At 36.5% G+C, this 22,630-nt stretch overlaps 1 protein-coding gene across 1 annotated transcript in view; it reads right to left on the bottom strand.

Annotated features, from left to right (window-relative positions):
- Positions 1-204: 204 nt before the first annotated feature.
- LOC106069323 (cholecystokinin receptor-like) overlaps positions 205-22,630 on the bottom strand; it is a 155,707-nt gene continuing 133,281 nt past the window's right edge. The window contains exons 5-8 of the mRNA XM_056039123.1: positions 8,033-8,185; positions 6,731-6,936; positions 6,021-6,143; positions 205-2,655 (exon numbers count right to left, since the gene is read on the bottom strand). Coding sequence (XP_055895098.1) covers positions 2,401-2,655; positions 6,021-6,143; positions 6,731-6,936; positions 8,033-8,185 — 737 coding nt within the window. The 3' untranslated portion in view covers positions 205-2,400. The remainder of the gene's footprint in view (positions 2,656-6,020; positions 6,144-6,730; positions 6,937-8,032; positions 8,186-22,630) is intronic.

Genomic DNA, 22,630 nt, shown 5'->3' with positions numbered 1-22,630 from the left:
AATATCATACAATCATACAATCACACAATCTTGTACGGGCCTTATAAAACAACCCATTCAGCTGAGCTCCAGCCGGCACACAGGGCATATACCCGAATACCTTAACAGTTCGCCATCGAAATACGCTGACCATATTTGAAGAACATGCATACATTGTGACGTAGACTAAAAGACTAAAAAAAAAAAACAAGTCAACATAGCAAAGACAACAATTGATCTCTTTATTTTCCATCTTGTATAAATGAGCAATATAGGCCTACAACTGAGCATACAACACTCAAGGCAAATATTTATTTATATATGTAGAAACAAAAAATACTTCGGCCAACGGAAATTCATAAAAATGTAAAGGTACCGTGTTGACTAGTACCATTGGTCACCTCAAGATTAGGGAAGGAAAAGAAGATGCGAGGGGGGGGGGGGAGTTAATACACACACACACACACACACACATATTTCCGTAGTCGAGAGTTACAAGTAAGGGCCCAAGTTGTTTATTGCTTTTTTCAGTAAGATAGATATTAATATACAGCCTACACAGACAACGTGGATATGGATGTCAGCATACACAACCATTACAAATATTCAACACAAATAGTTTATTGATCTTTTTTTTTTCATTGAGGATCTAGACAAGTAAAGGAGATCAGCAGTATTCATAACGGATTAGATCTATCCAATGAGTTCAAAAATACCATATAGTATTCAAAATGTGGACATACCTTTGCGCATAATGCGATACACCCGCCCCTTCCTGCATGGACGTACGTAAAATGTTATCAGTTTTCCTTATTTGTATTCGAATTAAAAAAAGGTTTTCCCTATTTAATAAAGCAAAATATATTTTTTTTAAATATTTAAAATAAGAAAACAAAACTCAAGTCCACACGAAAATGATCTTATCGAACTAATTCCTTATAACAAAATAAAAATGACAAGTTGAAGGCTAATTATACACATAATGTTGTCTAACCCAATTTATAAAACAACATCTTAGCATGAGCTATTTATTTCATTTTATAGAAAGTAGAGTATCTGGAGTATCAAAGAAGTCAAAGTATAATATCATGACATGACTCTACAAAGTGGAGCATCGACAAATTACAACGCAGACAAAACAGTCAGACATTCTGTTACTATAACTTGTCGCAGATTGAAATTCACTTATTAAATTTATTGCAAATTCCTAGTTAAGCATTTTCTAAGTCAAAAGTATATTTTTTCAATGCTTAAGAAAACAAAAAACAAAAAAATCTACAAACTTAATTTTTAGAAAAAAAATTCACTGAAAATTTTTTTTTACAAATAAATATAATAAAGGCACCGAATTAAAAAAAAGCCATGAATGAAAATATGTTGAAGTTAAAGATATTGAAGTTGGAGTATACATTTTTTAAAATCATAATCAGGCAATTACGTGCAATTAGAATTGACGTACACATCAAAGCAGAATAGCTAGAGTGAAAACTTAATTATAAAATGCAATGTTGGACATTAGATGAACTGATTGTTGCAAAGGTAAAGATAGCCTAATAGTACGATATTTATCATTTCTTAGCAGATTTATTTTAGTAAAGTAGTAGTAAAGTTTCCCCTTTCAGACCTGTTTCTAAGGCCCACGGTTGATGAGGATGTCATGCGGCCAGCATAACAGCCATCCTCCTTTACTTTTCCCCAACTCATGTCAGGATTCAAAGGCGCCCTAGGATCCCGAAATTTAAAAGTCCAGTCTTCAACAGGATTCGACCCCCGGTTCGGAAGCCGAGCGCTTTAACGCTTAGCCACCGCGCCTTCAAGATTTATTTTAGAATTACCGTTAAAGAAAGTATAAAAATAGATTATTCTAATTTTCTAATTTACTGAAATGAGCAATAAATATTTTAAAGAAATGTCTACTGGTAATAAGATCACAAATCGATGATTATTAATCAATGTGATCATTTGTTTGTTAGACATTTCTAACTATGAAGTAAGTAAAGCAGCCCCTTTCAGACCCCGTCTATGGGGCAGATGATGTAAAGGTCATCTGTTTCTGTGGCCCATGGTTAACGAGGGTGTCATGTGGCCAGCACAACCACCAACCACTTTAACTTTTCCCCAACTAATGTCAGGTATCCATTAGAGCTCGGTGGACTCAGAAACGCCCTAAAGTTCAGGATTTGAACTCGTGACCCCGGTTCGGAAGCCAAGCGCTTTACCACTCAGTCACACACAGCGCCTCCATTCGTGACTACGATTTCCACTGTTTGAAATATTGCATTGAAGCTCCTTGAAAAAAAAAGTAATATCAATATTCAATCTTTGTTGAAGTGTTTTTTTTATTCTCTCGTATTGAAATATTCATTCCTCACTTTCAGCAATGCTACTTTGAGCAAGAAGCAACACGACATGGACAACTTTCTAATCCGAACCACTTGCTGTGTCTTGCACCTCTTCCGATTCTTTGATCAGCTTTTTACATTTGTCCAATGCTGGGTTTCGAACTCTAACCGAGTCTAGAGGGAGGACACTGGAGGTGGTGGAGGCCATGGAGTTGAACCTCTCGCTGAGCCGAGATACAGCGGTGCTGCGCCTCATATCGTCCTTTTGGTGCAGGTGCTTCATCTGAAGTTGTTGCATCCGCCTCTCTCGTAGGCTTTGAGGGGGACCACGACACTGGGGACATAGTAGAGAAATTAATTCGTACAATACAATGCAAAATAATGGGAAATAGGGTTAGGTGGCGTCTTTATTGATTTACGAGCCGACCCACGGCGTAGCATACCACGTTATTTAGTGAGAAGATTATTTGTTCTCCTCCCCCTCTTTTTTGTTTTCTGAGCCGCGCTCTCAGTCGCCACGAAAGTAACGTGCAGAAATAAGAGTTATCTTTCCTTAACTTTTTCATCGAGGGTTAGAGAGTCGGCTTGCGTGCGTCTTGGCCCGCATGGTAGCGAATTATATATACAAATACATTTATTTGCTCTAGATTTCTAATATGTGAGATCGGTTGTCTAAAATGCGTTGGTTAAAAATGTTATACATTTTGCAAGTCTGGAGTTTAAAAAATTGTGTATCCACCAAATTTGCAAATCTGTACCATTTGTAAATAAGATCAACGTAAATAAAGCATTGTTACAATTCCTCTTTTCAGCTTGCTAACTCTTCATTGGTTAAAAACAAAAGGGTGGGTGGGTGGACGCGATTCTCGAAAACGGCTCTAACGATTTTCCTAGAAATGTGAAAATTGATGTATATCTTTGGGAAGAGAATTACTAGCTAATTAGCCAGACAGTGAAAATTATAGTTTGATAGTTATTTTTTCAAATTATAGTTATAAAAACAAAAAAAATTTGGCTAGCGGTCTGGACAATCTTCATCTTGAACATGTTTTCCAGCCTGTAGACACTATTCATTAAATAATAAATTATAAGACATTCAGAAAAGAATTGCGCACCGTCTTCTTAGTCTGGATCTGTAGGCCCAATCATAATTGTATATATTCTGAATAGATAAATACATTCGATTAACCGAGATTTGTTTCGAGGTTTGGGGAAATTTGGGTTACTGTAAACATGTTTCATTTTTATTTAAATCTCTCATTCGTTAGTTATTATGAGTAAAACAATCCCTCCTACGAAGCCATAATCCGCTTCATATAGGAGGAATTGTTGTTTTTTTTAAATGTGTTTTTTTAATTTTAACTGCTTTATTTTTAAAGTTTTATGTTTATCTATTTTTCTAAATCTCATTTTCTAGCTTGAGACTTTTTTTCTTCTCTTTGCATTGGATCTCACATACTCATTTAAATTACTCAAGTATTCTATTTATTATTTTACACCCGGACCCACTGGCGGATCCAGGGGGGGGGGCGGTAGGGGCGATCGCCCCCCCCCACTCGGCCGCCCCCCCCCCTCCCCCGAAGGGGGGGGGCGGACGAATTTTAGTATAGAAGTCACACAATTTGTATACGAATGTATTACTTTTGTTAATAATATATACTAATTATTTATATTTCAAACTATTTTTAGATTATTTAGCCCCCCCCCTCTAGTATGTTGACCGATTAGGTGGGTTCGGGAGGGGGCAATAGCATCAATCCGCCCCCCCCCCCAACCATAAACTTTTGAGTGGGGGGGGCGGTCCAATTTATTTGTAGAAATCACAGCTTGCCAAAAGAATCAATTAAATATCTATATGATTAAAACTTGTTATTGATATTTTAACCGATCTTTATATTATGTCGTTCCCCTGTTGTCCGATTGGTGTGTGTGTGGGGGGGGGGGGGCGAAACCTCTACTGCCCTTCCCACCTAAACCCTTTGAGTGGGGGGGGGGCGGTCCTACTTTTATGGAGAAATCATAGTTTGTGAGCAAGATTAGTTGCATTGATATATAAATTTGATATTATGTCGCTCTCCTTCAGGTATCTTGGCCGATTCGGTGGGGTAAAGGGGGGGGGCGATTGCATGTTCTGCTCTCTCTGCTCTAGCCCTCTGAGTGGGGGGGGGGGCGGTCAAATTTTTATGGAGGAATCATAGTTTGTGAACAAAAATAGTTGAATTTCTATATAATTGATATGTGAAACCATTTGTATATTATGTAAAAGGAAAAAATATAAAAGGAAAAAGGTGGGCGGGGCGATACATCTCTTTTCCCTCCTCGGACAAAGCAATAATTTTTCTTTTTGTATTATAGTTAAGAAATTACAAAATGTAAAAAAAAAATCAGCCACTAATATAATTTATATATGCTATAAATTAAATTCTCGTATCGAGTGGCCCCACCCTTATTCTTTAATGCCAAATGCAATCATTAGCAGAAATTATAAAAAGGAGCGAGGATAAATCGTTTCATTCTACCGTCCCTCCCATTTCCAGACAGAGTTTATGTAATTTCACATGAATTTATCATAATTATTTTAAGAAAGACTTTGCTTTGGAAAAGTTAGAATTCAAACAAAAATTTTCAGTATAAGAGTCACGATTGAGATGAGTAGCCTTTTTTCCAACCTCTACTCAATCTAATATTTTTCTAGTTAAATTTGGGACTATAACTCACAATTTATGCTTGAATTTTATTGAATATTTTTATCGAATTTGTTTTTGGGCGGCGATCCTCAAAGCCTTAATCTAAATATGTGGGGTATCTGATCTTTTCAAGGAACAAATCGGTTTTATTTGCAATGTATTAAGGGCGTATACATTCAAATTAGAATATTTTTCAAGTACAATATTATTCAAAAGGTCCTTTTTTAATAGGATGAATAATGAGCTTTAGGTAAGGAGAATGTGTTTCTTCAGCGAAGAATGCAAGAAAACGCTTTTAGCGTCGGGGCTTCGCCCCGAAAATCCCTGGTGAATAGTGAGCTGTAGTTGTCAGGAGCAGGCATTTCTGCAGTGAAAAATGCAAGAAAACGCTTTTTGGCGTCGGGGCTTCGCCCCGAACTCCACTGATTAATAATGAGCTGTAGAAGTCAGGAGAATGCGTTTCTTCAGTGAAGAATGCATGAAAACGCTTTATGCGTCGGGGCTACGCCCCGAAAATCACTGATGAATAGTGAGCTGTAGTTGTCAGGAGCAGGCGTTTCTGCAGTGAAAAATGCAAGAAAACGCTTTTGGCGTCGGGGCTTTGCCCCGAACTCCACTGATTGATAAGGAGCTATAGATGTCAGAAGCAGGCGTTTCTGCAATGAAAAATGCAAGAAAACGCTTTTTGGCGTCGGGGCTTCGCCCCGAACTCCACTGATGGATAAGGAGCTGTAGATGTCAGGAGAATGCGTTTCTGCAGTGAAGAATGCATGAAAATACTGAGAAATACTGCTTATTTATTCTTATATATATATATATATATATATATGTATATATGTGTGTGCTGTACGCACGTTTATGTATAGGGTTAGGGTTTACTGGGCGTTAGGGTTAGGGTTTGGAAAAAAATCGCCCCCCCCCACTCCAAAGTTCTGGATCCGCTAGTGCCCGGACCCTTTGAGACGAAACTTTGAGAACCTAAGATAGATTGAGCAAAACAATGAGCACTCACTTGAAAGACTCTCAGAAAGGCTTCTCGAAACTTCTTGTTCATGAAGCAGTATGTGATGGGGTTGCAACAGGAGGACACGTAACTCAATAAATGAAACAATGTTTTTGTCAGAGGCGTCACGATCTGGGGAGGAGTCGGACATCAAATATTGGATAATAGATAACACTTTCATCAATCTGGCACATAATTTTAGAACCATTGTTAATATTATGTTCTTTTGTTCTTATGTTTCTCTCGTTAAGTCATCTCATAGTTTCCTAGTTTTTTTTTATTAGGCTGGTTTCTTTTAGCATCACATTGGAAAAAATGTGTCCAAACTAATTTTTTGGTAGTACTTCTAAGAACTTTGTGATACAAGTCGTACGACCACGACACCAAATTTACTAATAAATTAAATTATTTCAATTAGTGTAAAGCTATGGACATATATTTTGATTTTCTACGGGTTTTTTAAAATTTTAATGTATTATTTTTGAGATCTAATACTTAAGTAAATCTTTGAAAGTAATCTCCTGATTTAAAATAAAAATGAAAAAAAAACTCTTAAAGAATCTCATAGCACTAACTTTCTAAACTACAAATAAATTACAAAACCTACAATTGACTACTGAATCGAGTAAGCTATTCTGAATTACATTACAATCATATCAAAATTTTGTATTTTTTATTACTAAATCTACACTACATTGCCACTATAGTTTGCTACTGACCTGGTAAAAGCTTCCAGAATCAAAGACTATCCATGTGTTAAGGATGTACACTGGAGTCCAGCAAATGAAAAACTCCAGAACCACTGCGAAGAGCATGCGAATGACCCTCATTTTGTTCTGTCGAATTTTCTGTGGATTGCTGTGACGAATGCGATTTTTGGCTGACCGTAACGATTTTCTTCCTGCTGATATTGAGGTCACGGTCCCTGAAACGTTACAAGATGTTTGCTATTTAGTGGGCGTGGGGACCTTTATTTTCAAGTTGAGCTTATATACCAACAAAGAAACAAATACAAATATGGTCATAGAAAGGAAGAGGCACGAGAAACAAATATAGCAAAAGGACGAAAGAAAAAAATGTAGAGATGATAGAAAGAAAAAGGAAGAAAGTAAATGAAAGTAAGTAAAAACAAAAGAAAGGATGGAAAGAAGAAAAAAAAAAAGAAAGGAATGAAAAGAGGATATAAAGAAACAATACTTATAAAACAAGGAAAGGAAGATTCAAATAACGGAAGTAAGAAAAAGGGAAGGAAGGAAAAACAGAAAAGAAAAAAAAAGACAGAATATTTTTCTTTTTTTTCTATTTATACCATCAATTATTCCTTAATTCCTAAATTATTCACCTAGACCTCTTCTATGTTTTAAGACTTATGCACTCCCTGATCGTGGCCACATTCTTATATGCTAGCGAGTCTTGGATGTTGACTGCTGAACTAGAGAGGAGGATCCTAGCAATGGAATTGAGATGCTACTGAAAGATTCTAGGTATCACATTCAAAGACCGCATCACAAACGAAGAAATTAGAAATAGGGTTATTACAGCGATTTAGCCCCACGACATTCAGAAATCGCAAACTAAAACTCTTTGGTCACATTACAAGGTCTTCAGGGCTCGCAAAGACCTTCCTTCAGGGAACAGTACAAGGAAAAACAGAAGAGGCAGACAGATAAAGGGGTGGGAAGACAACATAAAAGAATAGAAGAGCCTGCCATTACAAGAAGTTATGTCAAAAGACACCTCAAAAAACACCTCGTCAAGAAACAAATACCATTAAAGAGCGCTTTAAAAAAACAAACATTTCCTGCTTTTTGAAGCTAATGAATGTCCAAAATTTCTCATTCTAATTTCCAAAATTTCTCATTCTAATTTTTTTTCTAGTAGTGATTCAATCTTGATTCAATATTTCCAGTAAGCTTTGCACAATTCTTCTATTACAGTCCAGATAAATTCTAAAATAAAGACTGTGCGCAAATCATGGCAATACTTTTCTTTTCTATTAAAAGTAATTATAACTCACTAACCTGAACGAGAAATGTTTTTTGGCGGTGTGATTGTTCCTGAACACGATAAACTGGTGTCTGTGGACGTGAAGGAGGATACACTTCTGCACGAGTCCTTGTTCAGCAACCTCAGCTCAATGGTTCTGTAGTTAGGCAGAACAAAAGTACCCTCACCTAGAACACAATACGGTCTCTATTTGTGAGAATATCAACAAAATTAAATTTACAAAAAAAATAAATAAATAATGGAAGTGTAAGGATACGCAGGAATTTGGTGTTTAAAGTTATTTTTTCCCCATCAAAATGGTAAAGTTTTTGACAGCGACAGTAAAGCGACTATTAAAGACAAAGACTACGTTTTAAACTGTAAATATAGTAAACACAAAATACTCTTGGCAGCTTTAGAGAGCTGTGACTAAGCTAAATGAATACTGAACTCAAAATAAATTTGAGATTAATGTAACTTTGTAACTTCGGGTTTAAAATATATATGCAACGTTAAAATGTTTTTCTTTTGACTAATAGCTAGCACATACTTTAGTTTTATGTAACTCGTACTGATATTAAAAAGTGTTTTTAATTATATTGTTTTTTTGTTTTTGTTTTTTTTTCCATTTCTCTAAAATTTATCAAGTGAAACTTTTGTGAGATATTAAGATGTTCACTAAAGTGAAACACTTTTTTTTTGGGACTCAGGTTTTATCTACTGTTAGGCGCCTCCGCACTGTGTCTTGTGCTGATAAATCTAAACAGAGGTAACAATCAAAAAAAAAAAAAAAGAAACAATGATAACACTATAACGGTACTTGACGCTGGATGAACGATGTGGAACAAGAAGTTGAATACTTAATGAGGGAACCGTCTGAATGTCGCTAAGTTAAATATCTACTTTCAAACTAAGCCGACAGCTCTTCTAGAATTGACTTTGCAAGCCACAAAATTTGTGGCACAATTCCTATTTAGATAACTGATTTAATAGCCCAAACTTGAAAAGTTGAATAAATATGTTAACATACAATTTCAAATAAAATAACGCATTATGAATGAATGAAAATAACAAATCCACAGTGTAATTAAGGACAATCTACAACTGGCTGAGACTAATCCTAATTCTGCGTAATGTGAAATGTTTTTGGGGGGATTTTTTGCAACCCTCGCACTAAACGAACTATTTAAAGCTACAACACATGTTTCAAAGGTTTCCTTAAAAAAAAAAAAAAAGCTTCCGTTGTAATAGCCACGATTAACGCGTCTTATTACTTCACGTTAATAAAGGTCATTAATTCTAATGTCCAACTAAAATGGCGGAATTTCATGCTACTCAGACATATTTCCACATGGTCTGTTTTTGTCCAGCTTACAGGACATTGTTTCTTAATAGATGAAAATTCAACGTGTTCCAATCAGAGTCGATATTTTATTCATGAGACATAACCAACGTGAACGGCAAACTACAAACCCTGAATGGAAATTCACAACAAAAATATATTCAAGAAGGAGTAATTCCATGATTCATTAATTCTCAGAAAAATCTGGCATTATTACAATCTGGCATCATCGTAATTTTCTTATAAAAATACCCCCATGTTTTTAGAATCATAAAAAACTTATTGAACCATGGGCGTAGCCAGGATTTTTCTCGGGGGGGGGGGATTTTGTTCTCCCAACCAGCCCCCCCACCCCAGGCGAAACAAAAAATATATATGTATGTATGTATGTGTGTGTGTGTACATCTGTCACTGGCAATGTCTGAAGTCTCTTTCCACCTGCTCTAAGGACCTCCTTGAAAGTGTGGCGCCAAGTTGTACTAGGATGTCATCGCAACTCTTATTATGCGTAATTCATTTTGTTGGAGAACATGTCCCGCAAACCTCATGCGACGCTCTTTCACAACATTACTAAGGGGTCGACCCCCAGTTCGGCATATGATTTTCTTGATTTAGACTCGATCTCTATAACTGACTTCTAAAATCTGTCTTAGCCATCTTTGTTGAGCCACATTTAGTGTTTTTCAATTTCGTCATATGACTATTCACTGCACTTTATTAAAGAGCCTAGCCACTGGTAGAGATGTGTAACCTCTCTTGACTACGCTCTTGGAATTAGGTGACTGTAGTTTTCTTTAGATTTTATATCGAAAAGGGAAATTTTATCGCCAAAATCATTTGTTGGGGGGTTTAAAACTAAAAAATCTCTGGAGTTGTTTTTTTTTTTAAATTCAAAACCCCATTTAGCTACGGACATAGAATTTGGTGGCTGTAGTTTTCTTTAGAATAATATTGAAGAGAGAGGTTTACAACCTCAAAACTCTCTGTAGGGGGATTTTAAACTCAAAACCATCTGGAGGGTCTTAAACTTAAAAAAAAAGCCCTCTGGAGGAGGGGAATTTTTACTCAAAACCCCCCTTGGCTTGGCTACGCTCTTAGCATTTTGAGTGTGTAATTTGCTTTTTTTTATATCTTGAAGAGGTATTTTTTTTGCTTCAAACCCGCTGAAGGAGGGTTTAAACTAAAAAACCCTTTGACTACGCTCATAAAATTTCGAGTGTGTAATATTCTTTTTTTATATTGAACAGGTGGTTTTTAGCTGCAAACCCCGCTAAAGGGGGTTTTAAATACAAAACCCCTCTAGGCTACTCTCATAGAATCTGGTGTCTGATGTATGGATAGTCTTATATTGAAGTGGGGGTTTTAACGTAAATTTCGAAGGGGGTTTTAAAATCAAAACCCCCTTAGCTATGCTCTTGGAATTTGGGAATTGTCATTTAGATTTTTTTTTAATAGAAGAGGGGGATTTAACTACAAACCCCCCTGGGAAAGGGTTTTAAACTCAAAACTTCTTGGCTGCGCTGGGGCAAGTGATGGTTTAGTATTAAAATCTCTCCTAAAATAAACAAAATCAAAGCAAAAAATCAGTCACTAAATTCCCCCCCCCCCCCCGGTACGCCCATGCTGGTAGGTCTATAATTATATTAAAAAAAGATATGCCTAATATCTAAATAAAAAAATAAGGTTACCAAGTACGATGAACCATCGATGTTCTATTGTAACATTGTTATTTAAAACAATTATAAATGTAAACGAACAATTGTTGCCGACTCTCGTAGCGTAGAGTTCCACTTACAAGGCGTACAGATTTCATGGCATTGTAAAAACAAACTGTATAGGGCATAGGGTGTATTATTTGTTTGTTTTTGAAAGCCAAGAGTTTTCCCTCATGGGATAATAGGAAAGCAAAAGTTGCCTGAATTGATTACAAAGTATTTCCAGACTCTACGACTAGATTTCAAGTCAGTCATCACAAACTCGACGAGATAAAAAAAAAAGTAGCATTTCAAACATCCAGTCAGATACTATTTGAATTATCTTCTAGTCACTCAGACAGTTATTTCAGAAAATGTCCCTCTCAACAGTTCAAGAGCTGACTCAATAACGTCGCTGTCATAGAGAGGTACCAACAGTTAGAAATTATACTCTTTTTTTTTCTTCTTTCTTTCTCGTTCGTTTGAAACTTGAGGAACAGCGATCAAGTACATCTTAAAGACCAAAGCACCAGTTCATATCTAAAGCAAGTATTCATCCTTCTTTCACACAGAGAGCTGAATGTCTAAGTCTAAGTCCCAAGCACCAGTTCATATCTAAAGCAAGGATTCATCCTTCTTTCACACAGACAGTTGAATGTCTAAGACGTTAAAGTTACTTATGACATTATGTGTTATGCATGCTAAATGCATCAGGCATGTATGTGTTACGTATGCTAAATATAAAAGGAATGTATATATGTTTATGTATGTTAAATATACGCGGTATACTTGTGTTAAGTATGCTAAATGTATGCGTTATGCATATGACATGCATGCTAAATATGCATGTGTATGAGATATCTTATATGCGTGTTATGTATGCTATATATGAGACATGTATGTGTTATGAATGCTAAGTGTGTGAATAATGTTTGTGTTATGATGCTAAATATATGAGACATGTATGTATTATGAATGCTAAGTGTGTGATGCATGTATGTGTTATGTTTGCTATATATGAGACATGTGTGTGTTATGTATGCTATATATGAGCTGTATGTGTTATATATGCAAAATGTGTGATGAATGTATGTGTTATGCAAGCTAAATGTAAGAGGTATACATGTGCTATATATGGTAAATGTAAGCGGTATGCTTGTGTTATGTAAGCTACATGTATGAGACAAACATGTGTAAGGCATGTGAGGCAACTTGTATGTTCTGTATGTTACATACATTTTAGTGGCACGTATGTGACATGTATTAATTAGATCTACAATCGGATTCTCTCAAATCTTAAATGTTAGTGCAGCTTTTCTCGCCTACGTCTGTGTCGGGGTTATAACACAACTTATAACAACCATATGTAATCAACTTCAAATAGTAAAGTTTGACGTTTAAGTCTCATTTACTTCTAACCTCGTTTCTACGTCCTGTTGTTGACGGGATGGCAGAAGTGTGGGAGTGTTAAGGGACTAAATACTCGTTTGCTTCTGGTTTCCCTCACAATATGTCCTGTCTTCTTAATAGGGTTTAATCTTTGAACGTTTAGGATTCCTACTTTTGGTGGCCTCCTGATAATTCAAATACCGTTTTCCAACGAGTCATGCAATACACCGTTCGTACTAGACGAAAGAGTTAAGAAAGACTCTTGTAACTGAAGCCTGTTAGAACTAATGTTCTGTCTAGGATAGGTTCAAACAGATGTCTATATGGCAAATCCATACTACCAGTCGTTCGAAACCTATCACTTTTTCCACCTTCCCTTCCCGCCTCTTAAAAAAAACACGAATTTTAGTATCTGTTACCTCCTATTGGAACGATTTGCATTATAGCACCCCAGACCTATAATTTTGGCCCATAAATTTGATTATCACTTAATACCCCACCCCCTCCCACTTTGACCCGTATACAAATTTCTAAGTAAGTTTCGGCTTTTCGTTTTTTTATTGAAATATACTTGGAAGGCTCTAGGAGCCCTATATAATTATTGCATCAAACGATCACATATTTTATTATAGTCTCCACCCCTCTCCATCATTCAACGCTCCCCTGACATAATTTTTGACCAAGAATCATAGTACATTACATTGAAATAGAAAGGCCCGATCACATACAAAAATATACTGAGAATTCTAGTTTCACTTTTCTTGCTCCCTTCCTCCGTCAGCACCCCTAAGAGAGAATTGTACATACAATCTGTGGACTTTCTTCGGTTTCTTAGTTCACTATTAAAGTATTTCGTAAACTCTTGGTTGCGTTTTGCTCGGAGTCCTTTTTTTTTTTGTTATCACTCTGGTATCAATGATCTTTATCTTTTAACCTTTACTCACAACACACATAAAATCAATATAGTCATACCTACATTTCATTTTGTTTTTATTAACATTATTTACACACAAAAACACGTCAAGTTCCCCTTTCAGACCATACGGTCTATAGGACAGATAATGTTAAGGTCATCTGTTTCTTTAGCCAGTGAGCAGGGTGTCATTTGACCAGCACAACGACTAACCGCTTTGACTTTCCCCAACTAAAGTCTGGTACCCATTAGAATTAGGTGGACTCAGGAGCGCCCTAAAAAACCTGAGGTTCAAAATCCCAGTTTTGACCGAGATTCGAAACCTGGATCCCTGGTTTGGAGGCCAAGCGCTTAATCACTCAGCCACCAAGCCCCTACTAAACACGTAAATGAGAAAAAAAAAGTGCGTTTTTGAACCATGCCTACTGATGCAAGTTACGTGTTAAATGCGTTCATGAAAAGTTATGCACAGAAATACTTGATAAGTTGGCTTAAAATACAACATATTGGGTGGGTCTAATTGTGAATAAATTATCGTTTTTATTAACCGGTGTCGAGCGTGAAAATGGCTTAGTCACTGGCTGGTGTGTATAATCCGGGGAATAGAAAAGTAATTGTACTTTCCCGTACAGCGCAAATGATAGTTGTGTGGTAAATGAATAAACCAGTCAAGGCTTTCGTAGGTATATAATAGATTAGTCAGTTGTATCTATATGTAAACATTTCTAGATTAATTATATAGTTGGAAGTGATAATTTCTTGGACAGGAAGTAGCAGGCAATGAGATTAATCTTCATTTCAATAGCCTCTACTGAACTATTAAGGCTGGAGTTGTCTTCCCCTCGCCGTTATCTCCCCTATCGACCTCGTCAACGCGGATATAATATAGATGCCAGTGACGAAGAGTCATATAATCATCATTTCTCACTTATATCTTTGACAGGCGAGGAGGGAGGGGAAGGGAGTGATTCTTCATAAAAGGTTTAATCTATCACCAACATGAGTACACTCAATCTCCCATTGTCAAACACACGGACTCTAGGAAGAAGATGAAAATACAAAATGAAGTTTTAAAAGTGAACTACGGTCTTTCATTTCTATAGACATTGTTCTTAAAGCCGTTATTTCTTAAACTCTAAAAAGGTGTTTTTATTTCAATCAGAAGGGCCACGAAAGAACACAAGTAATGTTGTTTAAAAGATATCAGCACATAATCATCGCAAACAAGGGAGACTACAATGAAATATTATCCCTGTGGCCATCTCGAACCTAGCAGCACTAGAGAATAAGTTCATTTTTAAATAATTTTGATAATAATGGGTCATACATTAGAACACATAAGTAAATGGTAATGATAATAACAAAGAGATAATAGTCGGATATGCACATTTCTTATTCCATATGGTAGGAAATATTCGTACAAGTGCTCCTTCTTTCCTAGTTATATTCAAGTATAGAATGAGGTGCCTGAATCAGCCAGGAAAATGAAGGACTTAGCAGAATTTAAGTCGCCGATTAACATGCATGACCTGATTGACACAGGGATACGCGTAGTGAGTAATTATCTTCTCTTTTGAAGTAACGTCTGTAATTTAAAAGAAAAGAAGATAAAAGAATCGCTTTCTATTTTTGTTTTATTTACTTTACATGTTTTAGATGCGCCTTCAGAATGAAAGATCCAGTCCCAGCCCTACCATAGGATGGTGGTGAGTAGAGTTCGAATCCATGACCATCAAGACGACCGACAAGAGCGTATACCCCCGCCCCCCGACCAGTCAATCATTCATATTGAGCCACTTATAAAAGTAAAAGTAAAGTTCCCCTTTCAGACCCTGTAGTCTATATGGCAGATGGTTTAAAGGTCATCTGTTTCTGTGGCCTACGGTTAACGAGGGTGTCATGTAGCCAGCACAACGACCAACCGCCTTTACTTTTCCCCAACTAATGTCAGGTACCCATTAGATCCTGAAGTTAAAAATCTCAGTCTTCGAACCCCGGACCCCGGTTCGGTAGCCAAACGCTTTACCGCTCAGCCACCGCGCCTCTTATGTGTTACCATATTTATCATCTATCGATTTGATTAGAAATGTTTCAAAGGAATTCTCATGTAATATATGAATGCAGGGTTTACTTTATGATTTTTTGTTTAATTGATATGAATGTTAAAATTATAATAACAATAATTTAAAAGCATTATGATGAAGAAGAGAGAAGACGTGTAGTGCATGATGGGATAGACCATTTGGATCATAAGCAATACGACATTGCATTTGAGGCGCTACTTTCTCCTCTTAGAGTAGCAGCAGTTTTGTTTTGGCTAGATACACTGGTTTGGTTTAATGCTTATATTTGGCAAGCAACTTGAATGACCACCAAAAAGCATTGGCGAGCCGTCGTGGAGCTAAAGATAGAAGAGCTTAGTCACATAATTAATCATAATAATAATTTTATTTCGAAAACGCTGTTAACAAACAAAATTGTTTATTTTTTGCATATTGTTACGAATCTCGCTATCCAGGCTCTCTGCAAACTGCACCATACACCACCAACTTAAAGAACTTGACAAGTCAGGGCTCCAAAATAACGTAAAGGTTTAATGTCCATAAATAACAGCCAATACTGTACGTAGAACAGTACAAATAGCTCTCCGATAACACCGTTCCGCCGTATCAAGTCTTGCACTGGCCTCTCCGTCTCGTTCCGGGCTTGCACTGGGTTCAACAGTTCGGGACTGACTTCACACACTTGGGCTCGTTGTGTCGGACTCGATCACAGACCAAGATCAAGACGCCGTTCGTCTCAACTGTACTTGACAGTACTCCGCACTGAACCGTCGTAATGCTCCGTACAGAACCACACCGTTGAACTGTGCTGTAGTCGACCGTGTTCTGAACTCCTGTCGTGAACCCGCTTTCTGAACCGTCTTGACTGCGACACCTCCGCTCTTTATATGGGGTCCCTACTGGCCTTCTAGAACCGGACAGAACGCCGCTCGACGTTTCTAGGTGGTCAGATGACTACAATTCTCGTGACGCTAATGAGCTCTGTTCACGACGGCGATTCTTCCCGAACCCTCTTGTTGACACTCGTCTCGGCCGATCGTCGTAACTCGTCACGGTTGACCGCTCGTCTAGCGCTGGCCTGGGGCGATTTGCGTCGACTGACTACACTCACACCACTACCCCCATCTGTGCCACCACCAGGTTTATAACAATATCATATTTAGAATTTCTCTTTACACAAAGATTAGTGATATTCAAAAAGAAAGCTTTTGAGAGACCTAGTTTTTCAATTTGGGATGCTGGAATGTAATATTAATCACTTAAATAACACTCGTTGTCCCCCATAGTTTATGGAATATGTTGAATATTATGAAGTCGAGATAGCTTCTAATAATGACCTAAAACGGTGATGATATATAAATTATAAAAACTTTTATTTTGTTTAAAATATGGTTATTATATTTATGAATATCAATGTAATTGGAAAAATCTAGAGTCTAGAGGAAGCTTTTTTTCCCCCTAAATTTATAACGATCTTAAGCGTTTCGTTTCTACAACTATGGATCCTGATTAAAAATACTTGAAAATTATCTCAACACAGTTTAATATATTATGGATACACACGGGTTAGCTTTGAATTTGTAACGTAAATTTGAATTATATATAAACTTAGAAATATTAAACCAAAATGAAAGCAGACAGTTGTGTCCTTTTCACAACATTCTAGAACAGGTCACCAGCTGGCTAAAAAGGTGAGGGGGTCGGAGGGGGGCGAAGGAAATATTGAGCCACCAAATGTATCCCATTTGTGTTTGTTCTAAACATTACAGACTATATGGATCTGTTTACAATACTTGATGATTAGACACAACAAAGAGGATTGACAGCTGTTTACAATCAATTTGATTTTGAAGTATATTTTTTATGGCGCCTTTCACGGGGTCAAATGTCAAACAAAAGACGACATAGAGATTTGTGTTGGAGATAAATTCCTGGTGTGAGTGTGTGTGTGTGTGAGAGAGAGAAGGAGAGGTCATGGCCAATCCGAAGAACGAGCAGCTAAACTCTATGGATATGAGCCCATGGGGAATTGTTCTTGACCCAAATGGTGATTGCATGGACGTAATGGCAGAATAAATGAACTGCTGGAAAGTGAAACACTTAAGCATGTCCACTAGATGGCATGTCCACTAGATGGCATGTCCACTAGATGGCATGTCCACTAGATGTCCACTAGATGGCATGTCCACTAGATGCCAGTAATCTAAATGTGTATAGGTACTTAGATGATAATAATAAAAGAATCGTTTTAGTACAGACTTTTTAATGAGTGCTTCTCTACAACTGTTACGACATACCTGGTGAAACAATGTGGGATTAGATAATGCAGTAACGTAGCATTTATTGTTGTGATCAAGTAATATTATACGTTATTGGGGACGCTCTAAATTTCTAAGCCCACATTTGAAAAAGCTTCAAAAGCAGCAAATTTGATGAAAAGTACACTAGAAACACACACACAAATGTAACATTTATTTTCTATTGCCTAGGGGTAAATCCAGCACTTTCCAAACAGCTGGTCTAACTAAATCATTGTAGGTGTATTCATTCATTCGCAAAGGTATATTGATGCATGCAAACGCGATAAGACGACACTAACAGTTTGGAAAAAGAGGTACTGAATAGATCCACATAGAGAGCGCGCAAAAGAAAGGGTCCTAGATTGCAGATGGCATACACACCAGAAGTAGAAAGAATGGAGAAAATGCAACAGCGCCTGGTGATTACAGCGACCGCAGCTGTGTATCAAGGATTGACCTTGACACATGAGAAGTTGCAACGGGAAAAGATCGTCTGTGAAGAGGTAAAATGCCACAGAGATTTTGAACTAGTGAACCTCAATAGTCGATTAATTTCGAAACTTAGATTTTCTTATTTTGTTCTTTTTAATTTTTAGGTGATGTCATTGACAATAGGGGATTTTGCTTTTTTTTTTTGTTATTAAAGAGTAACTCTGGTTGATTAGATCCGCCGTCTTGTCAGTCCAATCGGGTCTATCTCAGCTTAGTAAGCCTTAGTAGGCCAGTATTATTAGTATTATTAGGTCGCCAAAACAAAGTTGAGAAATTAATTAACTAACACCTGGACTTGACACATGATCTTTGAGAAAAAAAAATGTGCCTTCCTACTATACATATAATATTGCTTACGTCATTGTTTAGAGAGTTCACACGATTACAATTGCATTAAAAAAACGATCATGTAAACATTCACCAAGTTACACATTTCTTCTCTCCCCCTTTCCTAACTGGTCCAGTCAAGGGAGAGAATCATAACACATTGAGAAAACTAAGAGCTAAACAAAAACATCTGATTAAAAAATATTTCTATCGCACAGATTTATATGTTTCTAGATCAAGCATGCTTATTATTACATAACTTGTCCAAACAAGTTGATACCAATTACATTTAATATAACTTTTGTATTTTTCAAAATTAATTTTTAAAAATGTTTTTCTTGTAATACAATGTTTTGTTTTTTTTGGGTTGTTGTTTTTTTTTTTGCACCGTTCGTAAGAGACTACATTACTTTGTTCACTAGTTTTGAAGGTCGGGCATTGCAGGAGGATAAAACAGTTGTATTGCGAACATTCGATTTGATTTTAGAGTACGCTTTTTATAATGTTGTTTTTCGGATGAAATGTCTAATACTAGACGATTGTTTTATGAAGGAAGAGTTTTTATGTGCATGTTTCTGAGTGTGAGAGAGAGCGAGAGAATTTATGGCCAATCAAAAGGATCAACAGCTGAAATATGATCCAACTGGGACCTGTCATTAGACACAAGTTGAGCTTGTTTGGACGTACGGCAGAGAAAGAGAATGATCAGGGAGTGATGCGCCACTTAATTTTAGCATGTCCAATAGAAGAACAAGAACATCAACAAGCAAAAATTTAAAAAATCCTTTAAAACAAAACAAAACAACAAAGCTTCTCTAAAGGGAAGAACTCCGTTTTTAAAACTGTACTATAATATACAAGTTATTTCCCGTATTCAATATTATACAAAATAATTAATTACCAATAATTTATTGACTAATTAAGTATTTCTGTTTATTGATTCATGTTTTGTTAGGTACAATAAATAATTGTTTAAAGTATCAACTTGATCGGAGAATGCGTGAGGGAGAAATATCGGTAATAATTATTTAAGGGGACTAAACCCAACACATTTAGCCATGTATGTGATTACTAAAGTATTAGTTTCCCGTGTTGCTATTAAACAAATTAATGAATTACCAGTAATTAATTATCTAATTGTTTTTTTTTTTTGTTATTGACTCATGTCTTGAATAATTGTTTCAGCTTGATTCAAGAATTGGTGTGGGATAAATAACATGTACATATGTTTTACCAGACAGACAGAGTGAGTTGATACAAAGCTTTGTAATAAAAAACTTTTTAAAACAGATGATCCATTGTATGTATATATTATTTTAATTTTGATTTTTTTGAACTGTACAACGTGGTAACGAGCTATTGGTCTAAACTGCCCACAGTATTGGTCCAATACGTATAAACAAAACATGATTCTTGTTCGAAATTTAACTCGTATATAGGTCAACGCGAGTCTTCACCCTCTGTTGTCCAAGTTCCAAACCCGAGTGGAAACAAGTGATGACACACCAAACATGTTATTGTCATGCATAGGCTGGCCCTGGCCTTTATCTCACTCACCTCGTTGCCCGGCTAATGGGTGGTATTCCCTTTCATTGGCCAGATGCTAGGAGCCCAGCTGGCGACGAACTACTGCGCGACATTGACGTTGCCCATTCATTATACATTCTGAAATGTCCCTAAAGACTTAAATCGTGAATGAGACAAAAATAGTAAAGTTACTGTCTCTATTGTTTATCAGAATTGTTTCTGATGTTCCAAGTGTTAACAGAGTTAAAGTACCTTACTTCCTTGAAACTTTCTTATTCAGGTTCTATTAGTAATATCTTACAAAAATTACAATTGAAAAACAAGCAAATAAAAAAATAGTACTTTATAAAAACAACAACAAAGCTTATATAAATGGAATAACTGTATATTTATATTAATATCTATCAGTACTGTGAGTTTTATTTCCATTAATCAATATCAAACTTAATTAATTACCACCCAATAATTAATTAATTGGTTAATTGTTTATTGGTTCATAATTTGTTAAAAGTAATGAATAATAGAGTAAAGTTTCAATTTGATCCAAGAATGGGAAGTGGAAGAAATGATGTGTACAAACATTTTACCAGACAGACAGACAGACAGTAGTAGAAGGAATGAATATAAGTTTGATATAACTTGCACTTAAGTATATAAGTACTGGAAACAAATGAATTTGTAGAATTTGTCATTTTTACGGAGTCTACGGAGAGAAAAAAATGCAAATTTATACTGTTATTGCAAAGTAAAAAGCTTCCTTAATCTTCTTAATGAGTGATTGACTTGCCAATAGACTTCAACAGTTGCCAGTAGTCTATATTGTTACTTTGATTTAAGATCTAGAATCTTGATCTGCTGCTTTTATCTACATGAGAGTTTTAAAAAGAGCCAAAAATATTGTTATACAAAATGTCCTCAGGGCTCGCAAAGACCTTCCTTCAGGGAACAATACCAGGGAAAAAAAGGTTCTGGCCGAGAAAGCGATAGAAAGACAACCTTAAAAATGACGGGCTTGTCATTGAAAGAGATTCTATCCAAGGCAAAAGATAGAACCTGGAGAAAAAACAGTCAACAGATCACGTGTGGTGCCTCATGGGTTCAACAGACTAACAGATAGGTGAATGTGAAGGTGAAGGTGAGAGTTTCAAAGGGGAAATCCATAATCTGCTAACAACAAAACAACCATTCTAGATCTTTGAGGCTTGACGTACTAACAATGGGGCGTGAAACAATTCCTTTACTTTCTCAAGAGATGAAAAATGTATCTTTCATGCCAGTTACTTTAAGTAGTGGTCAACTAAAATCAACATTATCAATAAAGATGGCTGTTTGGTCGTGCAGTATGCGCGCCACTGGCGGATCCAGGGGGGGGGGCGGTAGGGGCGATCGCCCCCCCCACTCGGCCGACCCCCCCCCCCCCCCGGGGTGGGAGGCGGACGAACTTTAGTATAGGATTCACACAATTTGTATACGAATTTATTACTTATGTTAAAAATATATACAAATTATTTATATTTCAACCTATTTTTAGATTATTTCGCCCCCCCTCTAGTATGTTGGCCGATTTGGTGGGGTCGGGAGGGGGTGATGGTATCAATCCCGCCCCCCCCCCCCTACACTTTCGAGTGGGGGGGGCGGTCCGATTTATTTGTAGAAATCACAGCTTGCTAACAAAATCAATTAAATATCTATATTATTAAAACTTATTATTGATATTTTAACCGATCTTTATGTCGTTCCCTGTTTGCCGATTGGTGTGGGGGGGGGCGAATACCTCTACTGCCCTTCCCACCTAAACCCTTTGAGTGGGGGGGGGCGGTCCGTTTTTATGGAGAAATCATAGTTTGTGAACAAAATTAGTTGAATTAACATATACATTTTATATTATGTCGCTCCCTTTCTGGTATCTTAGCCGATTCGGTGGGGTGAGGGGGGGGGGGCGATTGCACGTACTGCCCTCCCCACTCTAGCCCTCTGAGTGCTGGGGTGGGCGGTCCTATTTTTGTGTAGAATCATAGTTTGTGAACAAAATTAGTTGAATATCTATATAATATAAACTACGTATTGATATGTGACCCATTGTATATTATGTCGTACAATATTCTAATCTCAAATTGTATCATTAGTAGATTTAAATGAAAAAGGGTTGTACCAGTTTGGAGGGGCGATACATGCAATCACATTACCCCCATCGGAAAAATCAATACTTTTTCTTTTTGTATTATAGTTAGGAAATTACAAAATTTAAAAAAATCTGTCACTAATATAATTTATATACACTATAAATTAAATTCTTAAATCGAGTCGCCCCATACCTATTCTTTAATGCCAAATGCAATATTTAGCAGAAATTATTAAAGAAGCGAAGATTAATCGTTTTCACTCTACCACCCCTCCCATTTCCAGACAGAGTTTATTTATATAATTTCACATGAATTTATCATAATTATTTTAAGAAAGACTTTCCATTGGAAAAGTTATAATTCAAACGAAATTTTTCAGTATAAAAGTCATGATTGAGATGAGTTCTAAACTCAAATAATGTTTTCATAGTCGCCTTTTCCCAACCTTTACTCAATCTGATAT

The sequence above is a fragment of the Biomphalaria glabrata genome, chromosome 8 (assembly GCF_947242115.1).
Source record: "Biomphalaria glabrata chromosome 8, xgBioGlab47.1, whole genome shotgun sequence".
Taxonomy (NCBI): Eukaryota; Metazoa; Mollusca; class Gastropoda; family Planorbidae; genus Biomphalaria; species Biomphalaria glabrata.
The sequence above is the reverse complement of the archived record's forward strand: the minus strand, read 5'-3'. Positions and strand labels throughout refer to the sequence as shown.